The sequence below is a fragment of the Pecten maximus genome, chromosome 6 (genome assembly GCF_902652985.1).
Source record: "Pecten maximus chromosome 6, xPecMax1.1, whole genome shotgun sequence".
In the NCBI taxonomy this organism is placed as follows: domain Eukaryota; kingdom Metazoa; phylum Mollusca; class Bivalvia; order Pectinida; family Pectinidae; genus Pecten; species Pecten maximus.
In genome coordinates, this window is record NC_047020.1 from 28,297,002 (window position 1) to 28,312,264 (window position 15,263).

Sequence of the window (15,263 nt, forward strand, 5' to 3'; positions counted from 1 at the left end):
AATATATCTCTGGTTGTCATAGGACGTGGGATACAACATAAGTCCATACAGCGAGTCGTAAAGTTAGAGAGAATTATGACCGGTTCACCTGGTCACCCGTCACTCTTCTCTCGTATTTAGGTTTTTATTTCCAAATCTGACACAAAAGCCTTTTCATGATATACAGCTGCAAAACAGAAATCAACATATCAGACTTGAGGATTTGAGTAAATGTAGTGAAGACGATTGAAATTAGATACAAGTTTACAAGATTTTTTTTATTAAAGTACGCGGTGACTGTTACACGCAAGTATCGTTCGAAATGACATAAGGCTGTACGAGTTATCCTCCTTCTTTGATTCTACAGAAGTGTGTGATCACATCAAATATTGAATAGTACATGCGGCAGATATGAATACTCCGTATTATATCTATGAAAAAACTTGCATACGAACTCATTATCTGTAACATTTAGTTATAATCTGCAAATGATTCTAAATTGTTTGCATGCTTACAGAAACAATTGGCAAGCGAGATGTACTATCCCTTCCCCTGTGTTCATTATCAGCCTGATAATGAAAACCGGAGGCGTCATTTGTACCAAATTTAATCTCTCTCTCTCTCTCTCTCCCCCCCCCCCCCCCCCCCCCCCAAAAAAAAAAAACAAACCAAAAACCGGAAAGGTATCAAAACGTGCTATACACACTAGGAAAGGTCCAAATACATGCAGACTATCACAAATTCTCAGGTCCCTGTGCTAGTCAACTATTTGACCGTACGAGTTGTCTCCCTTCATCTACCGTGACGTACCTTATCGCCTTTGTATGCGTCACTGTGGTAATTACTGAATAGAACATCATAAGATGACTTATTATCGTTTTAAATCAAATAAGCGTACATTAATTAAATACTTCGCTTCATTTATTACTCAGATCTTTAGCATGTCTGGGAATTCTCTACGGAGTTTTCGCCAAGTAAATGTTCTGTACATTTTGTAGGTGACTCTTGCCCTTCAGAATCACGAGCTTTTGGTATTGGTGTTTGTGGATTTATACCTATTAAGCAGAAGATACTCATCCTTTAAGAACACGTGCTTTCTTGTTATCGTCCATTAGGAAGTGTGACATGTTATACGCCCGTTATTCTCTTCTACAAAAATAACACCAATACAATAACTATATTTCACTGCGACATAGGCACTGACTGATATGTTTATTAAAAACATCATGAATGAAAAAAATAAATAAATAAATAAATAAATAACATCAAACAAAACAACAAAGACACAAAAACACACATTTCGCACACACATACAAATTCATCACTTACCTATACCTATCTCATTAATAGAATAAAAACATTACATGTGTTAGCTGTTACCCGTGTCGCCTAAATGAGACGTACACGTTAAACATAAGTCCATTTACACGTACAAGTACCGGTAGTGCCACCTCAAAGAGAAAATAATTACATCTTGATTCCTACCGTCAACTGGTTGAAAGCAATATGTATGTCTGGTACTTTCGTTGTCACTACCTTGTTCTAGATTTGAAAATTGAAACTGGCTTAACAATTGATTACCCTGCCCCTGCCTCAACCAAAGAGTTTGGATTTTTCCGCCTATAAAACTCATCATATAGACGATTCCTTCCTTCCTTCCTTCCTTCCTTCCTTCCTTCCTTCCTTCCCACACACTCACTCGCGTATACTATAACCGTTACTTATTTATATTAACGTAATATAATTCGTAACACGCCGACACAATTCGATCGTTAAACTTCGACTTTCCAACATTTTCAGGTACTTGATTTGGATGAGACCAGAAAAGCCGGAACCCCATTTTATGTATTTGTCTCAGTAATTCTAAATAGTCGGCGAAGATATTGACAGGCCAACGATTGGTGACAAAATGAACTTCCATGTAAAATTGTTTGACATCCTTTAAAATTCCGGTTTCCAGAATGTTGGGTAGGGATATCCATTCTGATCGCTCTATGTCCATTTTCAAAATGTCAATTTGACGCTGAAACACAGAACGATTTATGATTAAAAACATTTCATTAAGAAATCATTTATAATTCCAGGTAGTAAAATATAACTTAGGTACATTGTTTAAAGATTGGATGATTTTTTGAATGCCATTTTCTTGATCTTTATATACATGAATGATGTATTTTTCATAAAAGACATTTGGCTTTGAAACTATCAGTTGTCTAATTCGACTTAGCATGTTTATCATTTGTCTATAAAAACATTAAGGAACAATCACGTGATTGATATTTTTGACTTTCTTTTAGGAGTGCCATTTCCATTTATATATGTTTGGATTGGAATTTTTTCCTTCCGGCTCATCAGGTAGGTGCTCCGAGGAGAAGCTGTTCTGATCCTAGTGTCATCATGGGACAGACTCCCTGTCAATAGAGGCGTGACTACTTACATTGTTATGTCCCAACATCGTCCGAATCGATTTCAAATTCATCATGCTCCATTCGACGCCTTTCCTTTTAATGGTGCCATTTTGGCCGGACAATCCGAGATTGTGGAACCATTGTAGTTGAGATCGTCTTTGGTCCAGTAGTCCAATACTAAAACATATTTAATAATTGAAAGAATATAACACGTTCATAGATGTAAGAAACAACATCATTGAAACAAAAGGCAAGTCACTGCCCTTGCACTGTTATATTTCCGGTGGTATTTCGTTAAATATGAGAGTGGAAAATTTTCTCCTAGACCATCTCCCCCCTACATCTCCCATAGACCGTTTCCCATAGGCCATTTACCATAGATAATTCCCAACAGATCTTTTCCTATACACCATCTCTCCTAGACCATCTCCAATAGACCATTTCCCATATGCCATCTACCACAGATCATTCCCTATAGACCTTTCTCCCTTAGACCTTCAAAGTCCTATTATGACAAACTACATACCTAGGATCGAAGCTGTGCACTTCACAGCCAAATCGCGACGCTATCCTTTCATCGAATGACCAGTCATCCTTTATGCTTTAATAAAATAAGTAAATTGTTTTTAAAGACAACAATGCATTCTACATAAACAAAGGCATATATGGTAATAAGGTGTGAGTAACGAATAACAGTACAACGCATAACAAAATTAATTAAAAAAACACCAATAGTTTACAACATAGATTTGAAATGATTATATATGATTAACATAGCTTATTTCACTATTTTACTAATAAGATGCAGATCTTACCCAAATGAGTAGACTAGACATGGGGAGGACGGTCTGTATTTATCATCGACACATACATCCCAGCCGCCATCGTCAATGTCACCAACCCGTAGTATTTCTTTACAGAGTACCTCGGTCGTCAATAGGTAGCTAGTAACAGTACATCAAATATTACCTTTACCTGGCTAAATATCTAGACTTGTAAAAATATATACGATATAAAGTATTGTTAAAAGGAAATGAAAATTCCTATACTCCAGAAGAGTTAATCATAAGTGCGTGCGGCAACAAATACAAAGGCCTGATCAAGGCATGTATGTGTGAAAACTTGTTTTTAATTACCCCCCCCCCCCCCCCCCCCCCCCCCCCCCCCCTTTTGTTTTTACATATAATGCATTTGGCTAACTACAGATGTGTGCGTTATTGTAGCTATTGATATTTATTATAAATCTATACTATTGGATCAAAGAGTCTATAACTGGAATATGTTGCAACACAAGATTTCCAGAGATGAAGGTTGATGAAGACAACGGGGAAATCTTATGGACGTCATAATGATCTCATTTGAAAAAAATGCTTTTCTACTGGTATGTGAAGTCAGACAGGATCGATGTTTGTTGATACATATGCCCCGTGATTCCATTGTCACCGCCCTAGTTTTCACTTTGAGAACGTGAAGTTACCCGGATTTGCCCTAGATTTGTACAGCGCATGTCGTCGATGAGGAAGACGCTTGCTCTCAGGAACGCCTTGTCTTATTCTCCGTTTATTTTTTCAACGGGCTGTATTTTGTCATTTTATCTATTTCGAGTTGGAATTATGGTTTCGTTATTATGTCAGTCTATACTTTAAGTAAGTAGTTCATGCCAAAATATTTATAATTTATGAAAGCAGCCAGGCTGATTGGTAAATTGCGTTTAATGCCCTTTTAATAGACCGTTGACTACAGAAAATCCACCACGTACTATACATATATGGAAGCTTTCATATATGGATAGTACGTGGTGGATTTTCTGTAGTGCCAAAAGAAACATAGGACTATATTTACATTTGCTATAAATATATATTTCAATAAATCCCCAAAAAACCCAAAAACAGACTTCCTCTGTACAAATGGCTGATTCAGGTTTTAAAGCAACATTGTGATGTTTCACTGATCGACAGGAGATTTGCATGTAAGCCAAATTCTTTACCTTGTGCATGAAGTCATTTGATCAAAACTCATCTTTCTTTCCAAAGCGGGCAAACATCAGGTCATTTAACACCACAATTTGTTTCCTCTCCTCCCATATTTGTACAGATATCTCATTAGAAAGAATCTTAATAATAAGAATCATAATAATAGGACTGTTTCAGGAGATATCATACGTGTTATCGAAACATTATCTCCCTTCACATTAAGTTTCTCCTCTTTACATGATACCAACTGTATAGACTGGACAGTTAGGACAAGACAACAGTTCCTTCCTATTGTCTCACCCTCCTCTTCCTCTCTCGACACTAGAATATTACAAAATCATGAGCACATATCTGCCTGATGGCTACATCCTGGACACGATAGGACCATTTCCTGGTAGTCAAAAGGATGCTAAAATAACGAAGGCTGTGATCGATAGTCTTTCTTGGGTGGAAAGGGATGGAGAAATGCTTGATAGTTTCTGTTTTAAGGCATGTTTTAACCGTAGTAGATTCTCAAAGTTTGACAAAAATGCCTACTAAATTACGGGCATCACAACATGACGATCTACAAGCTAATTTTGGATGGATTATAAAGTAGAGATGGGAATCTTACCATGGAAGATTTGAACAATGGGCCCTTTTAAAACACAACTACTTCCCTGATGTCACTGAGGCACTTGACCTGACTTGACTTGATAAACCTTGCCTTAATGGTATCCGAAAACACATTTATTATGAAACAAATATAGTAATCAATGAAAAACAAAAACTGAAATGTCTTCTTCGAATGGACTACTTGGCATAACAAACGCAAGATAAGCCAGAGTTTCCATAGTGAGTCATGTCCTTGTTTGTCAAACTTGACGCCACGACAGCTAATTGTTGTTTATGGCTAGTTAAGTAATCACCTCATTGATGAATGAGACTATACAATCTGGACCTGTCAACACTCTCTCACGAAATATGCGCTGTCAGATCCACTCTCGGCACAAAAGCAGGATTGAAGTGCAGGGATACAATATGTGGATATACAATATACAAATGCAATGTAAAATAGATGAAATGTTAAGCATTCTTTAGCTGGATATCCACAGAATTAGTTCAATGATATTTTAGATGATAAATATCTAGATTTATTACCTCTCCACGAGACAATATTGAAAATCAAACTATTGATAAAGGTCTTAAGAGTATATCATAAATTATATATGAAATGCACAAATAAACAAGAAATATCTTTAAAAAAGATAAACGGCATAGTTTTAATGCTGATGGTTATAATGTAAAACTGTTGGTGAAATACCAACAGTTGGTACCTATATTAATTTAGTATATATGTCTCTGGTAAATGAATTAACGAACTAAAGCGTTTTAGCTAGAATAACAAAATTATATCAGTTTGAATCATTTTTGGTAATAATAAAACTGCATTTGAATCTGGAATATGATTATATTAATGTGTCATTTAAAAAGATACATCCACTTATTTAGCTTGCATTCAATTTTATCTTTGTTTCGTTTTTAACTGCATATCTGCATTTTCCTTTTACCGCTACATTGACCAATCACATACTTCATCTTGACCAGTAACGCCACCTGTCGCGTCATATCCGGGACCACAATCATTTACCTCGAAACACTTTTAAAAATAATAAGGAAAATCAGTTTTTTTGTATAATTCAAAAATGTGTTTGTGGCAGTTTTTAAAAGACTGCAAAGGGAAGGTTTAATTTTAGCTTTCAGACGATTTTTACACAGGTGGTTGGCGCAATTTCTGATCCATTCTTTTCCCTCTTATTCTAAAAGCAATCAAAACGAAATCTTCCAGTTTCGTTCATGCAATCTATAACATACATTCTCGAAGGAATAAAACAGTTTTTTTTGCTCCCCATTTTTTTGCATTTTCTAAAACCAACATGGCACTGCGTCGTTGCTTATGCTCATCATACATGGATGAGATTTAAGTGATAATTTCCAATGGTTAATCCTAAAGACTAGTATAAACACATAAACAATATTTGATTCCTATGCCACTCAACGTCGATCATGTAAAACTTGAATAAAAAATTTCTCGCATCATTATAAAAGAGTAGCTATATAGCGGAAAAACAACAGTTACGTTATCTCCATGCCATATTAGAGTTGATATTCAATACTGTGTTCATACAAATTGTAATTCTAAATTTCCTTCAGCAAATTCCTTAAGCAATATTTGCTGTAATTTTCCAGACAACTCTTTTACCTTAAAAAATCTATAAGTTACCGAGCCGATTGGATACGACTGTTGCATATACCACAATTACCTGAACAACGGGTTGAGCAACTGTCTTTTCGTCGAATTTTTCACCGTGATGGGAACACCTAGCGGGCCGTCTACTCTTCTCTCTCTCATCTTGAAAAGAACAGAAACACGTAAGATATACCCAATATGTTCAGGATGGTTGTCGCAATTGTATTAAGTTCGATACACTCATTGGGCCTTGAAATGATCAATTTTCCTGAGGTACTCAAGTTTTTCACACAATATGCCCCGCCTCCGTGCGCTTAATGCAGGTAAATAAAACTTAGTTATTAGTAATAGTTATTAATGAAAATTGTTTTACTATGATAAGAATTACCTTTACATTTTTGACTATGTTGAGTATTTGTCTGAATAGATATTCAGTATAGTATGATATTGTGAAGATTGGTTTAAAAACTATAGGCTTAATATAAATTATTAAAAATATCAACTTCAATTTTTGTGTCAGATGAATGATTGAAAATTAATTAAGCATTTATCTTTAATTATTTGTCTTTTATTCATTTGTTTAAGTGTTTAAATATAATAAATCAGGAGACATATAGTGTACTATAAACAGACTTTGGTTTGTTTCTTCGTTTATAAGGGACATAACTCGTTGAACCTCTATATAAAGGACACCTCTCTATAAAGGACACTTTTGTCTTGTCCCTTAGGTGTCCTTTATAGACAGGTTCGACTGTACCTTGTTTCATAATAATGACTGTAAGATAAGGACCAATGCAACATTCTTTTAAAACTATAATCCTTTCCATGATAATAGCCAATCAAGCACAATATCCAGGAATTACAAAAATGAATGAAAAACTGATGAATCAAAAACCTTAAAGAATATTAATTCCTTCTAATGCCATCAGAGACATGACCTGTCATAAAAGTGACTTATTATTGTAAAAACACTGGACGTGACACACTACCATATTTAGCGTGTATCCTCCTGTCCGCCAAGGATTGTCTGAGAAGATATATTTCGGATCTCTTTCAAAATGGTAGATTCTGAATCCTTCCTCGTAAAGAGTTTTTAACAGGAGTATTTGCTTGATGTAGTTGGAAACGGAAGTGACGTTATTCACTGCGTGGAAGTCTATGGACAGCTGGTCGACGTGACGTAGAACCCCGCGTTGGAGAAGTCCATTAGCAATGTCGCCTGCTCCGTCACCTCGTATTAAAAGGACGTCGATTCTTACCTGAAATAAACAAAACCTGTCATGCCTCAGCAGTTTTAATTTAGTGAGGGTGATGTTCCATTACTGTGTCAATAACTGTATTTGTTTACCAACATAGAAACAGCCAAGCTTACTTAAAGACGGATTCTTTATAATCATTAACGTTGTAAACTTGAAAAACTGAGACTTACCTCACGGGTCAGCATGTTTGTGAGAGGTGTCTCCAGGTTCAAACTTTCCATTTCTGTTCTAATATCACTGTGGTTAGTAAAGTAAAGTACACAATATATTATATACAGAAGGAGAGTCATATTCAGCAGGATATCACCTCCAGCCTACAGTAATAGATACATAGCAAACAGATGTACAAGGTACATTCACTGGGTATACAAAGGGAATCAAAACAGTTCTATACCGAGGCGATATAAACGCACGGTTTATTATCATTGGTAGACCAAATTTAACCCAAATTGTCCAATATTTTCCGAAAATATATATCATAAATTACTTCGTCTGAATTTACATTATGACGCAGACCGTTAATTATTTGGTCTGTATTTACAACCTGACGTTAGACTACTAATCATTTTGTATTCTGTATCAGTACTTAATCTTTAAATTAAGATAATACCTTGTTAGGTCGCTGTTTAGTTATTGGAGTTAGAATATTAATTATTTAGTCTGTATTTACGATTTTAAGATTTCCAATCCTCAGTCCTTTGTCCTATCTTACCTTGTTTTTAGCTGTCTTTGTTCACATTTGTACACATCTTCAACATCTGTTTTAAAGAACACAGTTTTCTTTTCATCGCTGAAATGACATGTTGAATTTGATAAATCACAAAATATCAATAAAATCTCAATAACCTAGTTTAACTAAAGTTACTTATACTGTACTGACTTCCAGTTCAGGTCTAACTAATGGATTGATATTTGACTGTGCTGAGCTCCAGTTCAGGTCTGACTAGCCACAGGCGCCTGACTCGTTTTTATAAAATAATAACATTTAAGAGTACATAAAATTTGAAAGGTTCCGAATTCCCTCAGACTTGAAATGTGATTTATTTATTTCTAAGTACCATAGCTTCGATTGTATTGGGTGGATTTATTCGAAGTAGGCCTCAAATTGAAGAGAGATGACCAATCTTTAAAATAAGTCATAACATGTTGTCTCGATATTAGTACACGAAATCGGGCGGGAAACTTCAAAATTCTCTCGATTTTGTTTACTCGGACAAGTTGACGTATTGGGGTCACCACACTTCAACTCCATTGGACATACTTTAAATACGAAATACGAGGTACACCTAGTTTGGTTGATATTGGGACTGTACTGACTTCCAGCTCAGGTCTAACTAATGGACTTATATTTTTCTGACTGACCTCAAGTTAGGCTAATATTGGATTGTGCTAATCTAAAGGTCAGGTCTGACTAGCTGGGCTGATGCTGGATTGTGCTAATCTGAAGTTCTGGTCTGACTAGCGGATTAATATTTGAGTGTACTGAACTCCAGTTCAAGTCTGACTAATGGACTGATATTTGACTCTTGTCTGACAAGTTTAACTGACATTGTATGGTTCAAGTGTATTGTTCTGAACACCAAATGCTGCAATGTATACCCTGTTAAGATTGACGTCACCCATCATACTCACGTGATATCGTAGACAAGACATTTCCCGTTCGTAGAGAAACCCGTACAGACGTATCGACCCGAACCGACACCTCCCAACATATCCTTGTTTGGACAGAAAAACTGAAGCGTGTTCATATATCTGAAACATTAGCGATTTCCTTCACATGACACGTTTCTAAAAAGTACAACTTCTTGACTTATAGGAAAAACAATTCTACAGGTGTATTACGTGCAATTCATAATAATAGATATCTCTGTATTATTACAGATATCTTTGTTATATCACCTCCAATCAGGGAACAGGGATGACTTAAAAAAACAATTGGCATATCAATTATAAACATACAATAACCTAGCTCGAGTTTCCTCTGGTCCTGACTCCATCCTACACCAGACATGGCCAGAGGGCTGACAATAACCATGGCGTAGTATTATAATTGTGACATAGATATATAATCCTTTTTGACTAAAGTTACGATGAGACTTAAGATGGTTTTTGCCATATTTAGTGTGTTATGACCTAATTAAGCGGGTTGTAAATATCCTGATAAAGTTCCATACATACCTATGATAGATCTCGGATACCACTTCTCTAGTCATTCTCTGTAAACTCTCGACACGTACATCCCTGAGGCTACTCTGTACGACGTGGCGGATTCGTTTGTATTGTGAGGCTCCGATCCTATAAACAGAATCCACACGTATTTCCTTTTGGAGGATAGCATCGTCTTTGAATCGCTCTGCCTAGTAAATAAAGTCACGTGGATTTGAGTAAAATTGACCATACTACAGAATCTTATCTGAATCCCTTCATATATTATTTCGACACGCCCCTTTACTCCCAGTCTCATCAGAAAAAGTAAAACTGGTCGAAATTTGAGGGCGCTACGAAAATATGAATGGACTAAGAAACGGATGATATGCTGATTCGCAATTTGGTTCTGGAAGTAACTACATTAACTTATCTACTGATACATCGTCGGACATGCACTTCATTTTAAAAGAAACATTTTCGTATGACACGAAAAGAACGAATTGCAAATTCTTCTATTTGATCAATTATTCAGATTCCTTATTACTGATAATTTATTCAATCACATTGTTAACATACAAGAGTAGATTATGACAGTTCCACCTCATATTTGAAATACAGTGGTCTCAGTATAAATGACAATCTGGTGGTCTGAGTAAAGTGGTCTTAGTACAGAGGTGGACCAAATTGTCCTTCAACCAAGAACCTTAACTCTATATGATACTAGTAGAGTAAATGTGTGTACTGCGTATGTGACACGTGAAATGTATCCTTAAATGACCATTGCTTTTAATATCCAACTCAACTTCAGTAAAAACACACATATATACATAAAATATAAATCATTCGTGACATGATTGAAAATACGCATACATTATCCTCATTCGACTCTCGAGTTCGACGTATCATAATAATTAAACACCGAATTATGAAGGTACTCATTTTGATAGAATCAATTATTCTTCTAATTATACATTTCAATTTCATTCATTATAGAATCAGGATTTCGACACGTTTAACAGTTCTGTAATTAATTCAGTCATGGAGACGGTCAACGATGTTTGAAATGAAGTAATCACAGAACGAAAATAAACATTATCAAAGGATTCTAACATTGGAAAGACACAACCATACGTTAACAATATGTGGTTTGTCACCACTTGGTATGTTAGACCCATAGTACTAGGTATGTTAGGCCCGCAGTACTAGGTACGTTAGGCCCATAGTACTGGGTATGTCAGGCCCATAGTACTGGGTATGTTAGGTCCACAGTACTGGGAACGTTAGGCCCGTAGTACTAGGTATGTTAGGCCCACAGTACTGGGTATGTTAGGCCCACAGTACTAGGTACGTTAGGCCTGTAGTACTAGGTATGTTAGGCCCACAGTACTAGGTATGTTAGGTCCACAGTACTGGGTACGTTAGGCCCGTAGTACTGGGTATGTTAGGCCCATAGTACTGGGTATGTTAGGTTCACAGTACTGGGTACGTTAGGCCCATAGTACTAGGTATGTTAGGCCCACAGTACTGGGTATGTTAGGCCCACAGTACTGGGTACGTTAGGTCCACAGTACTGGGTACGTTAGGCCCATAGTACTAGGTATGTTAGGCCCACAGTACTGGGTATGTTAGGCCCGCAGTACTAGGTACGTTAGGCCCGTAGTACTGGGTATGTTAGGCCCACAGTACTGGGTACGTTAGGCCCATAGTACTGGGTACGTTTGGCCCATAGTACTGGGTATGTTAGGAACACAATATTCGGTACGTTAGGCCCACAGTACTGGATAAGTTAGGCCCATAGTACTAGGTACGTTATGCCCACAGCACTGGGTACGTTAGGCCCACAGTACTGGGTATGTTAGGCCCATAGTACTAGGTATGTTAGGCCCACAGTACCGGGTATGTTAGGCCCACAATATTGGATACGTTAGGCCCACAGTACTGGGTATGTTAGGCCCGCAGTACTAGGTACGTTAGGCCCGTAGTACTGGGTATGTTAGGCCCACAGTACTGGGTATGTTAGGCCCGCAGTACTAGGTACGTTAGGCCCGTAGTACTGGGTATGTTAGGCCCATAGTACTTGGTACGTTAGGGCAACAGTACTAGGTACGTTAGGCCCATAGTACTGGGTACGTTAGGCCCATAGTACTGGGTATGACAGGCCCATATCACTGGGTATGTCAGGCCCGTAGTACTGGATATGTTAGGCCCATAGTACTGGGTATGTTAGACCCATAGTACTGGGTATGTCAGGCCCATAGTACTAGGTATGTCAGGCCCATGGTACTAGGTATGTCAGGCCCATGGTACTGGGTATGTTAGACCCATAGTACTGGGTATGTCAGGCCCATAGTACTGGGTATGTTAGGCCCATAGTACTGGGTATGTTAGGCCCATAGTACTTGGTATGTTAGGCCCATAGTACTGGGTACGTTAGGCCCATAGTATTGGGTACGTTAGGCCCACCGTACTGGGTATGTTAGGCCCATAGTACTGGGTACGTTAGGCCCACAGTACTGGGCATTACTGGTGGGTCGTAGAAGTGTTATGCAGTGTTATCTAGTTTGTCCCTATGGTATAGCCTACTCCTATTTGTTTTAAACGTGATAATATCTTGTGGGTCGTTTTACGATCCTGATGAGTTGTGAATGGATTACTTTCCCTGTAAAGTTCTCCTATTCACTTTATATAATATCCTACTCATTGAATGAGTTTAAATAGATGTTTCCGTTTTTCAAGTTTAAAGGAACGGTCCCTGAGTACATTGTGGTGTCCTGTAAATATTTTGAAAGCTAACGTTACTTTAAACCGATTAGTATGTATAATTATAACAATAGCTGGAAGTAAACAGTATACAAATGTTGTATACGCTACAATGGTCTACCAATACGACAGTGAGTGGAGCTGTGAAAACCCGTATTTTCACTGGCGCGCTTCACTGTAGACTGACTTACAATATATATCTCGTTAGCGTCAATCAGTAGCAGACATGTCTCTTAGGCGTTGGTGTGTCCATAAGACAAGTCGTCCATTTTACCACTTTCCTCCCCGTTTTATTTCAAAAGGGATGGCATGTTCGGAAAATTCTAAAAAAGGAAATTTCACTGTTCTGGCCTACGAAACTCCTCATCCATTATCCAACTGACAATCGGACAAGTATTTCTCTGTCTGCTCCGAATCTGCCATTGGGTGGTCTCATAGTCTCCCAATCCTGAGGACCTTGAGGCAGATCCTGTCCAGCTGATTCTTTCCAATCCGTAGAAGACCCTCCTGTTAGTTCTATTTTCGTGTAAGACGATAAGGATTCGGATGTGATTTCCCTGCCAATTCCGAACAGCTGAGTGGACTATACATCCTCGCTGTCCGAAGTCCGGTATAACATTGATAACCTCACAACGGCGACTATAGATGTGTGGACCGCTCCTGGACGGTTTGAACTTCTCTCTCCGAAATCATTGGGTTTGGGGTAAATCCAGTCTGCCGGTGTTAGGTGGCTCGAATAGCTCCAAATGTTGCTTCAAATGAAGGTACCACTTAACTTTGTCTGTCCATTAAGGAAGCAACACATACTTTGTAAAATGGTTCGATTGTACCGTTCCACACTTGCCCATTCAAAGATGGATGGTATGACGACGTACATGTTTTAGAAATATGCAGAAGCTCGCATATTCCAGCCACAACACTCCCATCTATATTTCCCCTTGGTAGTATGGTGTTCAGTTGGACATCCCAACCTGATTAAAATTCAATCAACAGCCATCTTCACTACTGTCTCGGGATTCTAGCATGGCAGGGGAAACCACTCAAACCACTTAATGAACATGTCCACTAGCATGAGGATATACTTATTCCCATCCCGCGACACTTGTTATGGTCCATATGTATCCGTTCGCGGATAGTGAGCATGGCGTGTTCCGAGTTCAGCCCGAGCTTTCCGGGAAAGGCGTTTGTTATAATAACAGGCCTTGTTGGAAGTATTGCCTTACGCTGCCAGCTATTCCATACTAGATCACTGTACGTTTGAGTTCTTGAAGTGTTTTAGTCTGCCCGAAATAGCGCCAAGATGTGAGGTCATGAGCTTTCTCCGGGGGGACCTGTTGTGTACATTTGGGGGTTAAGAACAAGAGTTTCGAGCCGGTCGGGTCCTTCCACACATAACATCGAACCCTGTTTCTACACTTCAGCTTGAAACGGCATCCCCAACAATTTCGGACTGCCGGACTGGTGAAACGCAGCTGGTTGGGATAAGCCAAGGTCATTGGCCTTAGAAACACTGACTTCAGATTATGGAAAGCAATCTGGTGCTCTCTAGTCCAGTAAGTTCGTGTTAACGGGGCAGCAATGCCTGCAAAGTTCTGCACATGTTCCCTGTGGTAGTTTGCGAAATCTAGGAAAGATTCAACCTCCTTGTTAGTCGGCACAGGCCACTCCTCTAATGTTTCGAGGTTGTTTGGATAAAGGGATACTCTGTCTATACAAACCGTCTTCCCAAAGAACAATACTTCGCTTCGAGACAGATGACATATCTTCTATTTCAGTTCCAGGTTGTAATTCTGCAGTAGTGTAAGAACCTCAGACAGGTTACCCAGATGAACCGAGTAATCAAAGTCCCCAAATGAGTGCCATCATAAAGTGGTCGTACTTAGAACTATAATGTCTTCTATGTAGGCTAGGCACTCCTTCCAACTTAGGCCCAACAGGACACAAGTTGTACAACACGACTAAATGTAGCAGGACTATTATTAAACCTAAACAGTAATCAACAGTGCTCAAATAATCCATATTTAGTAATGAAAGCAGTCTTATGTCGGTCACTCTCGTCGACTTCAACTTGCCAATACCCCGTAGCCATGTCTAAAAAGTACTCATAAATTGATTACCGGCTATTGCGTCAAAACAACTTTCGGGAGAGGGAAGACGTCTTTTAGGTTCCGTAAAAGTGATAAAAACACCCGGTACATTTGTAAGTTGGTATCATAAATGAATATTTTGCCTGTATCCTCCAAGGGCAATGCATATATGCAATATGTGTTATGACACTATAAACACCATTTGATCACAGACCACTAAAGTGGAAATCTGTAAAGAAAAACACATCGCCTACTGAACACTGGTGACATTAAGCCCGATTATCACGACAGCTTGAACACTCCGTAAATATGAAAGGTTAAATACATTTTAGATCTAATTCTCATTTCCTTATCACTGATGTCCCAACCGTAAAAAAGAAACTACACTGTATTACGAAAAGCAGTCCCTGTCATTAAAT

General features: G+C 38.2%; 1 protein-coding gene across 3 annotated transcripts in view; it reads right to left on the reverse strand.

Moving 5' to 3' along the window:
• Positions 1 to 1,155: 1,155 nt before the first annotated feature.
• LOC117329444 overlaps positions 1,156 to 15,263 on the reverse strand; it is a 32,521-nt gene continuing 18,413 nt past the window's right edge. For all 3 annotated transcript variants that reach the window (XM_033887394.1, XM_033887393.1, XM_033887392.1), the window contains exons 3-12: positions 10,028 to 10,206; positions 9,482 to 9,601; positions 8,562 to 8,639; positions 8,020 to 8,086; positions 7,580 to 7,849; positions 6,664 to 6,752; positions 3,203 to 3,331; positions 2,914 to 2,988; positions 2,417 to 2,564; positions 1,156 to 2,002 (exon numbers count right to left, since the gene is read on the reverse strand). In XM_033887394.1, the coding sequence (XP_033743285.1) occupies positions 1,697 to 2,002; positions 2,417 to 2,564; positions 2,914 to 2,988; positions 3,203 to 3,331; positions 6,664 to 6,752; positions 7,580 to 7,849; positions 8,020 to 8,086; positions 8,562 to 8,639; positions 9,482 to 9,601; positions 10,028 to 10,062 (1,317 nt within the window). In that variant the 5' untranslated portion in view covers positions 10,063 to 10,206 and the 3' untranslated portion in view covers positions 1,156 to 1,696. The remainder of the gene's footprint in view (positions 2,003 to 2,416; positions 2,565 to 2,913; positions 2,989 to 3,202; positions 3,332 to 6,663; positions 6,753 to 7,579; positions 7,850 to 8,019; positions 8,087 to 8,561; positions 8,640 to 9,481; positions 9,602 to 10,027; positions 10,207 to 15,263) is intronic.